At 49.2% G+C, this 12883-nt stretch overlaps 1 protein-coding gene across 2 annotated transcripts; it reads right to left on the reverse strand.

The window, feature by feature from the left end:
- Positions 1-8756: 8756 nt before the first annotated feature.
- On the reverse strand, positions 8757-12612 carry LOC119311991 (protein NRT1/ PTR FAMILY 6.4-like). Of its 2 annotated transcripts, XM_037587711.1 has the most exons (5): positions 12457-12612; positions 12240-12354; positions 11902-12119; positions 11268-11818; positions 8757-10064 (listed from the first exon to the last, which is right to left on the reverse strand). In XM_037587711.1, the coding sequence occupies exons 1-5, from the start codon at positions 12457-12459 to the stop codon at positions 9167-9169; spliced, it is 1785 nt and encodes a 594-aa protein (XP_037443608.1). In that variant the 5' UTR covers positions 12460-12612; the 3' UTR covers positions 8757-9166. The 2 variants fall into 2 exon arrangements, with proteins under 2 accessions (XP_037443608.1, XP_037443607.1); XM_037587710.1 differs by lacking the exon at positions 12457-12612 and having other exon boundaries at positions 12240-12360.
- Between the last annotated feature and the right edge of the window lie 271 nt (positions 12613-12883).

Genomic DNA, 12883 nt, shown 5'->3' on the forward strand with positions numbered 1-12883 from the left:
TGGCATGCTCTCTGTTTCTGAACAGACGTTTCAACCGTGGTATTATAGGAGCATACCACATCACCTTCGCAGGAACCCTCTTCCTGGGGGGCTCGCCGTCAACATCACCAGGGTCATCTCGTCTGATCTTATACCGTAATGCACCGCATACCGGGCATGCATTCAGATCCTTGTACGCACCGTGGAAGAGGATGCAGTCATGAGGGCATGCATGTATCTTCTGCACCTCCAATCCTAGAGGGCATACGACCTTCTTTGATGTGTATGTACTGTCGGGCAATTCGTTATCCTTTGGAAGCTTCTTCTTCAATATTTTCAGTAGCTTCTCAAATCCTTTGTCAGGCACATCATTCTCTGCCTTCCACTGCAACAATTCCAGTATGGTACCGAGCTTTGTGCTGCCATCTTCGCAGTTGGGGTACAACCCTTTTTTGTGGTCCTCTAACATGCGATCGAACTTCAGCTTCTCCTTTTGACTTTCGCATTGCGTCCTTGCATCGACAATGACCCGGTGGAGATCATCATCATCGGGCACATCGTCTGGTTCCTCTTGATCTTCAGCAGCTTCGCCCATTGCAGCATCATCGTGCACATCGTCTGGTTCCTCTTGATGTTCTGTAGCATCACCGTATTCAGGGGGCACATAGTTGTCATCATACTCTTCTTCTTCGTTGTCTTCCATCATAACCCCTATTTATCCGTGCCTCGTCCAAACATTATAGTGTGGCATGAAACCCTTGTAAAGCAGGTGGGTGTGGAGGATTTTCCGATCAGAGTAAGACTTCGTATTCCCACATATAGGGCATGGACAACACATAAAACCATTCTGCTTGTTTGCCTCAGCCACTTCGAGAAAATCATGCACGCCTTTAATGTACTCGGAGGTGTGTCTTGAACCGTACATCCATTGCCGGTTCATCTACGTGCATTATATATAATTAAGTGTGTCAAAAATCATTACAGAACATCATGAATAGATAACTAAGTGACCAAATTAATAGAAGTTCATCATCACGTTAAAACCAAAGTACATACATAGTTCTCATCTAACAACATAAAGCTCTGCAGAGCATCTAAATTAATTAAACCATACACTGAAACTATGTAAAACATTTCAATGCGAAAACAAATGCGATCATAATCGCAACCAATGTAACAACTGATCCAACGGCATAATGATACCAAGCCTCGATATGAATGACATATTTTCTAATCTTTCTAATCTTCAAGCGCATTGCATCCATCTTGATCTTGTGATCATCGACGACATCCGCAACATGCAACTCAATATCATCTTCTCCTCCTCAATTTTTCTAATTTTTTCCTTCAACAAATTGTTTTCTTCTTCAACTAAATTTACCCTCTCGACAATAGGGTCGGTTGGAATTTCCGGTTCAACAACCTCCTAGATAAATAAAATCTATGTCACGTTGGTCGGCATAATTGTCATAAACAATAAATGAACCAATAGTTATGAAAAGATAATATATACCACATCCGAATCATAGACAGGACGAGGGCCGACGGGGGCGGATACCAAAACCATCGCACTATATAAGATGCAATAATAAAAGTAAGAAAATTATACAAGTATCTATATAAATATACAAGTAAGATTTTTTTTCCTTTCAGAAAGAAGATAAGAACAAGAGGCTCACCACGGTGGTGCCGGCGACGAGATCGGCGCGGGCGATCGACGGCGGTGAAGACGGGGACGGGACGTGACGGACCGCTAAACCTAGACAAATATTGAGGAAAATTGAGCTTGGAGGTCGAGCTTGGAGAGGATAAAGCTTAAGTAGTGTGGCTCGGGCATTCCATCGAACACCTCGTGTGCATAGGAGGTGAGCTAGAGACCAACAAAGCTCTCCCCTCGCCGGCCATGAAAAACAGAGCACTGGCGGGTGAGGGGTAGATATAGGCAACTAAATTGTCCCGGTTCGTGCCACCAACCGGGACTAAAGGGCAGCCTTTGGTCCCGGTTCACTCCACCAACCGGGACCAATGATGGTGGGCCAGGAGCGAGGCGCATTGGTCCTGGTTCGTCCCACCAACCGGAACCAATAGGTCCAGCCGAGCCGGCACCAATGGCCCACGTGGCCCGGCCGGCCCCCGGGGCTCACGAACCGGGTCCAATGCCCCCATTGGTCCCGGTTCTGGATTGAACCGGGACTAATGGGCTGACCCGGCTTGGACCATTGCCCCCTTTTATACTAGTGTGAACTGTAGAGATTCACAAGCAGTAACACATGTACATGGGAAGCAAACTTAAAGAAGAAATTTGGCTTTAGCCATGATTATCAATAGTAGCTGAGATATATATTTAATTCACCAAGTTTTCAACTAACATGTGAACACATCATGTGTATGTGTGACCCTTAAAAAAACTGCAGTTTCAAATAGCAAAAGAGATTTGAAGCTATCATTGTGGAAATGTACAAACCAAAGAGGCGCTAAATACAAATACAGAACGACAACATAGCACACTGTGCTTGAGACCAGAACTGCATTTGAATGGGCTCAGATTCACCTTTTCTCGATCATGACCCTTCCCTAGTGTCTCCATCACCAGATCAATATGTTCTTACAAGGGTGAAACTGCCCTGGTTATCACTCATCAGAAATGACCATCCAAGGACAGAGCCACTAAAATAAGCACATGATCAAAATGGCTCAAAGAAACGAGGGGGGTCCAACTTAATACCCACAAGAGCCTCAATTTCTCGAGAGCATGCTTATATCAGCCATAATCGATCATCATAGCCCTGCGCAAGCTAAGAGCAACTCTAGCGGACTCGCCAAAATGGAAAGTCCATCCAGCACAGAACAGTTCAACAACCACAAACTGATTAATCACAAAGCCATAAATCACCAGGAAAAAGATCCGACGACTGAGAGTGCCTGAGCTCTGAGAGAGCTTAAGCATGGATCCACAACTACAGAGCATCAACCAGACAAGCACTACATCAACATAGCCACGACCATGTTCCATATAGTAGCCGAAGCAGAGGAATAGGTGGATGATGGAGCTCACCAAGGGAGGTTGTAGCCGAGGCAGTATTCAGTGGGCGCCCGGGTTGCGCCTGAATGCCATCCAACCGGCGAGAACCGCCTCCTACGCCACACATCCACGCCGCTGCATCGGAGTTGCGCCTTGCACCGTCCCGCCGACGAGCATGAACTCCACGGGCGCCGAAGCAGCCAAGGAAGCGAGGATGTGATGTATAGCACATCCAAGAGCACCACCAGGGGCGGAGATGACCGGGGCAAAGAGAATGATACTTTTGGCCTTTGCTAGAAATAAGATGAGAAACAAAAAGCCCTCATTGGCCAGCCTACACACCAACAAGCAAAACAAGAAGAACACGGTGAGGCCAAAAAACACATCACCATACAACTGTACACCTAGCTTTTGAAAAGCATATCCCACCGCTAGAATAAGATTTTTATATGCCTACTTATGCAATTAGAACGGTGTTTTCAATACCTATATGTATAATTAGATAATATAGTTAATGTAAAAATACTAGTTTTTTGGCAAAAAAGATCAATTATTTCTAGTCCCCTAATTCTGGAACTACACATTTGCAGTTCTTTCAATTTGTCTGCAATAGCCTAGCAAAGTACTGCATACAAGGCCAGATGACTAAAATATCAAAAGCCTATTGCACATTTCATTTGTCAAGAACAGTGCACAAGCAATAAAACAAGAAACTATCCGGCACAAGTGGGCTACCTAATGAGTGCACTACTACACATTGTCAGGTAGAACTGCCATCAGTGTTGCTGCTGCACTAAACAACAATACAGAATCACCCACCATTGCAGTATGTGTTTAACAAATATAGCAAGCTGGAAGAGTGTCGGACCTCATGCAATATTCAGTTTTAAAAAGACAGGGAAGATTAAGTGAAAATGATAGAAAAGGAATAGACCTGTACAATTTGATATTGATAGTGTGGATTCAATTCTGCAGGGTTGCACCTCTACCCCTCGGGATCCAGTTCTCGAGCGGATGAACACACACATAGAGTAAATGGGAGGAGGCTCGTCCCCGCTCTTCTCCTATGCTGCTACAAAAGAAGAGAGAGATTAGAAAGAGATAGAGAGGAGGAGGAGGAGGAGGAGGAGGAGGAAGGAGGGACAAGGGATGAACTGACCAGATGCAAAGAGGAGGCGCAACCCCATGGCCACCGGTGACGAACACCCGAAACCCTAACCACAGGCAAGGTCGCGGGTGAGCGATGGTGGCCGTGAGCAGCGAATCCGGTGGGAGGAGAGGACGCAGTGGAGCGAGGCGAGCTCGGCGCTGTACTACTGCGATGGCGGAGATGTCGGGGCTCGCTGCTGCTTGGCGCCTTGGCCTACTGCTGCTGCTCCCCGCCGCCGCCGCCATCATGCTCCTCGTCCTCCCTCCTCTGCTACTCGTCGTTGTTGGGGGGGGCTCTGCTGCGGCGGATCTGGCCGCCAACGACGCCGTTCGAGGCGGTGGGTGGCGGCGGCGGCGATGTGGATGAGAGGAGAGGAGGCGCACGGGAGGGAAGGGGAGGGAGAGGAGGCGCGCGGGAGGGGAAAGGAGGCGGCAGCAAGGCGGGAGGAGCTGGGCGCGGGGGAGGCGCGGGGCAGAGGCGTGAGCGAATGAGGAGGGAGGCGGCTACGGGAGCGAGCGAGGGAGGAGGCGGCTAGGTCTCCGTCACAGGAGCGGCCGGTCCTTTTTACCCCCACCACGCGAAATGACCGAAATGCCCTGGTGGGGGCATGGTATTTACATTCTGTTGCCATTACTATTCATTCCAGCAGTGTTTCATCCAGATCCGACGGCCCAGATCCTCCCACCTCTCGATCCAACGGCCCAAAACTCATCAAGCATTTTGATCCGACGGCCCAGAATCGCTGATCTATGAGGAGGCTTGTAGGAGCCTTCTTCTCTTATTTCTGGATTTGTTTTGGTGTGTGCGGGAGCGGGACGACATACGTACGTAGAGCTGCGGGGGCTTTCCCGCGGCCGGTCTGTATTTATTTGTCGGTCATGACCGTGATACCTACCGACCGACCTCGAGTGTAACTCGTCCACTACTAGGAGTCGGAGTTTCATAGTTTCCACTGAACAGATACACCCGCACCCGCGAATCGTTTTCACTATCGAGACGAGCGACTAGAAACCCTAATAGCCGCAAGGAGAGCCTAGTCTTCCCGCCCTGTCCTCTGGCGGCTTCCCTCCGCCGAATGACCTCTCGGTCATTGGTGGTGAGGGGTCGTCGAATTCGGCGCATGTGGATCGTCTAGCTTTAGGTTTTAGAGGCCTAGTACCTTAGGTTTTGGGTTATTCGATGTGTTGGTTTAGGCAGCGGTGACACAATGCCGAACAAAGAAACTCCAGAACCTTTCCTGACGACACGATCATCTCTATGGTTGATGATGGATTTGGTAGCTAATCTGCTCAAGCGGGGATGTCGTGGCGGTGACAGCATCCTTGTGGTGGACTTGTGTCCTTGAGCTTCACGATTGCGACGACATCTCCTCTAGCGCCGGTGCGGACCTTGGAAGGTAGTCTAGGAGCGGATGCAGATTGTGGTTTGAATTGGCGACATCTGGAGGACAGATCATATGATGGGTCCATGGTTGATGGCTGACAATTATGGTTTTCTCCAACATCCAGCCATTTCGAAGATCTGGCACCCCCGCACGACTAAGATCTGAAGCTCGATGGCGTGCCCGGGGTGCTGTCCCCGCCAGATTCTTTCAATGGCAATGGCTTTGTCTTTGGGAAGCTACTTTGAAAGTTTGCAAAGCTGCATATCAGCGATGGAGCCGGTTTGATCTTTGGTGAATAGGTGATTCGTCGCATTTTTCATTGGTGGTTGTTGCGATGGTGTCGAAGGCAAATGCTGGCCGTTGGAGTCATGCTCAAAGGCTAAACATAGGACGTACTGTCGACACATGATGAACATGTACAATGGTTAAATCTTGTGATGTTTACTCATTGATACTAGCTAGTGGATAAGGCAGCAATATGCATGCATGTAATGATGGGTTACAATGTAATATTGTGATGTTTTACAGTTTCTTATAGGTATCAATCTAATATATGCATGTATTATGTGCAAAACGCTGCCATGGCAGAAAAATGCTACCGCAACAATCTTACTTATTAATTTACCCATCGATTGTCAGTGGCGGATTAGTATTGATGCCCCCCCTCACCGATAACACTACTGTTAGTAGCGGGCACGGTGCCCACCATTGATAACACATGTTAGCAATGACGAGAGATCAGTGGCGGGTGCCCTTCACTTCCTCGCCTGCCACTGGTAGGCTTTTGCACAAACTATTGCTAGGTTGTTTTGCAGTAGTGTTTCAGTGAGATGCGAGACATGTGGAGAACTTGGAGTGTGAAATGTCTTGGTTCATCGGAAGAGTAACCCTCCTATAGAAGCATCACTCAATTTCTTGTGTAGTTACTTAAACTCCCTATGTAATAGGTTGTTGAGTATATAGCAGATTATCAGGCAAGGCTGATGTTGATAATGCCTACAGTAGGAGAGACTCATCAAGCCATCCATTGGATCAACTATGGTCACTGCCACTGACAAACCGGTGATCACAATTGATCGACCTTTTTCTCATCATTGACTTCCATAAGGCCTACGACACCGTCCACGGGTCCTTCATTAGGGAAGTGTTGCTCTGCAAGGGCTTTGATGATCGTTGGGTGACAAGGGTCGTGCAACTTGTCTCTAGTGCCCGGACGGACGTCAATATTAAAGATGAGGTAGGGTCGTTCTTCCCCACTTTCTATGGGGTGAGATAGGGAGCCCCTTCTCCTTGTTCCTATTTAATATGGCCATGGACGCTCTTTTCGCGATCCTTAACAAGGCCAAGGCATCCGGTCACATTCAAGGAGTGGTTCCTCACCTCGTGGCTGGAGGGGACTCTATGCTGGAATACTCGGATGATACCATCATAATGGTCGAAGGATCTGATGTGGATATTTTGAGCCTCAAATTTCCCCTACTTTGCTTCTAATGGATGTCGGGATTAACCATCAACTTTCATAAAAGTGAGGTCATGGTCTTGGGGTATGATGATACCACGTGTCAAGGCATTGCCTACAGATTGAACTGTCGATTGGCGACTTTCCCCACCTCTTTTCTAGGGACCCCATTAGTGATTCTAGACTCTCGGTGTCGGATCTTTGTTTGTCCGTCTCCAAGATTCAGTATCGAGTTGACCCTTGGCAGGGTAGGTGTCTCTCGAAGGCAGCATGGAAGACACCCCTAAACTCGTCCATGACTAGCCTTCTAATGTTCATTATGGGCTTCTACAGCCTCCATGAAACTCTCCATCATGAGATAGCCACTTTCCAATCAAAATTCTTCTGGGCGGGCAAGGGTGATAAAAAAATACCGCATGGTTAAGTGGTCTCATTTGCAAACCTAATGACCAGGGAGGTCTAGGGATTGTGTCCTCCAAGAGGATGAACATTGATCTCCTGTCCAAGTGCCTTTGGCACATAGCGAACAATGAGGGTGGGCTTTGGCTGGAGATTATCCAGTCCAAGTACTTGCAGGGACAAGCCTCTGGCGTTTCGTTAATGCTTCAGGGCCTCTCAATTCCAGCAATCTATAATTCAACTCCTTTTGGTTCTCGGGATTGGCACTTTGATTTCTGTAGGGTCTGGCTCGTCGAATCTATTGTGGATTGACCGTTCAGTGGGCGATAGGCCATTTGCCGTCCGCTTCCCGGAGATTTTCTCCATTTGCTCCTTACCCTATATCTCTGACGAGGTTGCCATTATTGATCTTGGGAGCCATGCTTTTTGTCATGCGGTTGGCCTTGCTGAACAAGATGCTTGGAAGGGCCTCTTTGAGTGTGTGGCCCTTCACACCCCGAGCTTCGAGCGGGACCGAGTCTCCTAGCACCTTGAATCCAGTCACCGGTTCTGCACTAGATCCCTCTACCACGCCATTGCTCCCTTGACTAGCCAAGAACCCCTGATTTTACTTTGGAAAATTAAACTCCCCTTGAAGATCCATAGTTTCCCTTGGCGGTGGATTCATGGTCGAGTACCTTCAGAGGTGGAGGTACTCAAACGTCATGGACCGGGTGATGGTTTCTGTCCTCTTTGTGATATGGGCAGAGGACTCAAATCATATCTTCTTCTTGTGTGTTTCGGCATAATTCTTGTGGAGTTGCTTCAGGGAAGTGGTACGTGGTGCCACACCTGCTTACCTGACCTCTTTTTGGAATTGATGGCCTGGCCTCTAGGGACACACCACATTATGTGGATTGGGATTGGCGTCCTTGCTTGGACCCTTTGGACGATTCATATAATAAGCTAGTTATCGAACGCTCTCCGTTGCGACCCTCGATTGATGTGATATATAAATTTTGTGGCTTTATGCAGCTTTGGAGGCCGCTTAGCTGTACGATGGATCACATGTCCATTAATGCTCTATCGACTGGCTTCAGGACCTTGGCTCTTCGCATCCGCCCCTTCCGCCACCATCTTCAGAGCCAGGTTAGCCATGATGGTTGCTAACCCCTATGTGTCACTTTCTGGTTTTGGGCTTGTTGAGCTGGGGCCCTCAGCATGGGCCTCTTCCTGTGTTTCATTTGCCCTCTGTGAACTGTTTTCGTTCTTTTTTTGTTGATAACCATTGTTGTTAACTTTGGATGCTTGTGTCGTGTGGTGCTTCATTCATAAAGCGGGGCGTAAAGCCTTTTTTTATAGGTACAGGTATGTCACTCACAAATGATGCAGGAGAGGTCATCATTGCCTCCTGTCAAATGTTGTTTTACAACAACGGATACATTTGTTTTTTTAAGAAAGACGGTACAAGGACAGACGCTCACATACACACGTACATTCACCCCTATGAACATACACACGCACATCCTACCCATAGGAGCATCTCCGAAAGACTGAGGTGGCAAACCTTGAGATTAACAAAGTCACCTGAGGCACTTTGCAATCGACGGGAACATCATCTCCCACTAAACACACATCGCCGAAATGTCTAAATTAAAATTCAGAAAAATGTGAACACCCATGTCAAGTCTGATAGACTTGAATTTTGATGGGCTGGTTCCACCAAAAAATCTAACCATCTATGTTTACACTCAATCTGCTATTCATATGCATATCTTACAAACTCAACACTCCCTACACATCCATCCCCACGGTGTTCTCATTGACCACAAGGACGTCGTCCATCTCCTTTTCCTTGGTATCGTTGTCCTCCCCAGCGGGAGCCACAACCACTGACGTGCTGGGCTTGTACTCGTGCCGCCTTGCAATCACCACGAACACAAGGAAGTTCACCACCCCAAGCACAGCCAGCATCCAGTAGAACAAGTCAAGCCTCCCCCTATCCAGGTTATTCCGTATCCATGCCCCTCTTGTCACGGTGTGGACGAGGAAGACGAGGAAGCTGCTCAGGAAGAACCCCATGGACAGCGTAACCAGAAAGAGCCCCGTGCTCATGGACTTCATCCGCTCCGGCGCCTCGCGGATGAAGAATTCGAGCTGCCCCACGTACGCGAATGCCTCGCCGGCGCCCACGAGGAAGAACTGCGGCACCAGCCAGAACGCGCTGATGGCGACGCGGGGCTCCCCGTTCGCGGCGTCGCGGCGCATCTTCTCGACCAGCGCGCTCACGACCATGGCCACGGTTGCGAAGACCAGGCCCGTGCCTACGCGCTGGAGCGAGGTGAGCCCCTGCGGGCGGCCGGTGAGGCGGCCGGCGAGCGGCACGAGGAGGCGCTCGTTGAGGGACGTGAAGAGGAGGATGGAGAGGAAGAGGAAGACGGAGAGGGAGCCGGCGGGGATTTCGAAGCCGGCATTGAGGCGACGGTCCATGCGGGTGGCTTGCTCCACGGAGAATGTGGTCATCTGGGAGTATATTGTCCAGAAGAGGATGCAGGTGGACCAGATAGGCAACAAGTTCAACACCATCTTCACCTCCTCCACTTCCGTCATTGTTGAGGCTGACGCCTGCTCCTGCTTGGTCGGACTTGCGGCCAGGTCGACTGGTTCCATGACTGCGGCTTTGTCTAGGCACCTGCATTGGGATCACAAAAGTTAATCATGCACATTTTAAACAAAACTTGGACAAACATCGTATATAAGAATGGCATTGCTTGATATAAAACAGTCTATCTTAAACCCATCTACCATGTTTTCTTTTTCTATTTTTGGATCTGAATACATTTGAGCTCGGAGCAGAAGATCCATGTCCCCGAGTTATCATTTTTGTTAGCTTCCCTGGCGCCTCCATCTCAGCGTCGACACAGACATAACACGGGGACAAGTGGCGTGCTCGTACTAGCGGAAGAGAACACATCATAATTATGAAGTCCTAGCTGTCCCGGACGAACGGTGATGATCCACGGTCCATGTTAACCATGGGAAACTATGTGGCTGATATCCAAAACACCATTTTGTTTATTTCGAACAAAATAACATAAAATGATGATGGAAACAACAAACGGTCCAGCAGTGATATTATAATACGAACAGCTAGCCACATGCAGATGATCCTACTCAAACAGCAAGTAGCACATCTTGTCAGCATCTTTTGGATGGAAATGGCCCATCCACCATTATTGTTCTTGCGTGGTAGTGTTAACAGTTTCGGTAACAGAAAATTTTCGTATCTCATGCATATATCCAAAATTTAAGTAATTTCCTATTTTTTGGATTTCAATCTATCAAATTGACTTAATTTTAGTAAAAAAAAGGGTTAAATTCAAATATGGTTTGAAATTAGTTTGAACGAACTTCATTAATGCATGAAACTAGCACGTAGTTAATCGCCGGCATCTAGTTAACACAAAGGGTCTGTCTAGAACACATCTAGATGTGACATAGTTATGTCACATCTAGATGTGACATAACTATGTCACATCTAAGCTGATGTCCATTCTGTTTGTGGTACGGTCTATTTTTTTTGTCCTAGTTTATTTTTCTTTTTGATGCATTATATATTGGATATACATTTGTGGGAGCTTAGATGTGACATCTTTAAAAAACATCTAGATGTGAATTAGACAAACTGATGTCTAGGACACATCTAGATCATAGTTATGTCACATTTAAACTGATGTCCACTCTGTTTGTTGTACGGTCTATTTTTTTTTTGTCCGAGTTTTTTTCTTTTTGATGCATTATATATTGGATATACATTTGTGGGAGGTTAGATGTGACATCTTTAAAAAACATCTAGACGTGAATTAGACAAACTGTCAAAGGCATCCAAATATACCTGAGCCTGTCAGTATGGGCCACCTTTGCCGTGTGGAATCCATTGAGCTCGTCGGCGTTGGCAGGGGTCGGCAGCTTGCGCTTCTTCCACGCCGTCCACAGCACCCTACCGATGACCGTGAGCGGGCTCCCCGCCGGCCGCCGGTACCGGTACTTGGACGTCCCCGCCACGAGCACGAGGACGCCGAGGGCCATGGCGGCGGCCGACACGCCGTAGCCCCAGCCCCGTCCGACGTTGTCCTGCACGTACACCAGCACGGTGACCGCGAACAGGGACCCGAGGCTGATGCAGAAGTAGAAGCGGTTGAAGAAGAAGACCATGGCGCGCTCCTCCCGCGGGTTCCGGCCGTCGAACTGGTCCGACCCGAACCCCGACACGTTCGCCTTGAGGCCCCCCGCGCCGGCCGCGATGACGTACAGCGCCACGTACAGCAGCGCCAGCTGCCCGCCGCTCGCCGGCACGCACTCGTGCCCCTGCGCGCCCCGCGCGTCCACGCACGGCGGCGGCCTCATGCTCGGCACCACCGTGTCCACCGTCAGCAAGCTCACGCCCTGTGTTGGTCCATCGGTTAGCGACGCAATGCATGCAGACGCACGCTACAAGTGGAAGTGGATGCGTGTGGTAGGTTAATTACTGCGGCGGCGATGGTGGCCGAGCAGGCGATGGTGAGGTACCGGCCGAGCTTGGCGTCGGCGAGGAAGCCACCGACGAGGGCTAGGAGGTTCAGCGTGCCCATGAAGTTGGTGACGACGTTGGCGGATTTGGCGTTGGAGAGGTGCAGCTCGCCGACGAGGTACGTCACCAGGTTCATCGAGATGCCTATCACGCACACGCGCTCCGCAAGCTCCGTCCCTGCACTAGCAAGTCCGGATTAACGCCATTGATGGTTTTACACGCGCCCTGAGCTCATAATACAGCCTTCAAATTCAAGTGCGCCGGCTGCGGCGCACATGACGGCGTACATATACATACCTAGGATAAGTCCGGCTCCGAGCCATCCCCCGGTCTTGGATTTGTCCACCGGTTTGCCGCGGAAGTCGACCGCATCGTCGGCGTCGCTGTAGCCGCCATGGCCACCGGCAGAAACCTGCATGCGTTTGCACAGAACCGTGAGCAACTCGCCATGCAATCGCATGCAGTTAATTAATCACCCTCATGCAAGCATGTCCGTTAATGTCTGGGCACTCACCATTGCCGGTGCTAGCTTGTGTACGTAGACAGGGAAGGAGGGGAGGAACGTTTGTGTTGTGAGGCAGGCTGAGAGGATGAGGAAGGAGGAGATCGATGATTTAAGCTCTCGTGGTTGTGGTTGATGTTGAGTTTCGCTGGTTGCTTTTCTGGATTAACTTCCGTTTCTGGCCAGGTAGCTCGAAAAAAGAGAAAAAGTGGAGATGATCTAGCGGCAGTGAGCAGTCAGGGATTGGAGACCCCTAAAATATATATGTCAGGGACTGGAGAATGTATGCTGGCCACGCCTTTGCCGTCGAACGGACAAGTAGATGATGGCCTGGCCGGTTGCGTGGTTTGGGGTGGGTGGCTCTGGCTTGGCCAACATTTTGGTCTTTTGGGTGAAGGGGGGATGATTGGCCGAAGGCCGCAATTTTTCCATTTCGTAA

Source organism: Triticum dicoccoides, chromosome 5B (assembly GCF_002162155.2).
Source record: "Triticum dicoccoides isolate Atlit2015 ecotype Zavitan chromosome 5B, WEW_v2.0, whole genome shotgun sequence".
Classification (NCBI taxonomy): Eukaryota; Viridiplantae; Streptophyta; class Magnoliopsida; order Poales; family Poaceae; genus Triticum; species Triticum dicoccoides.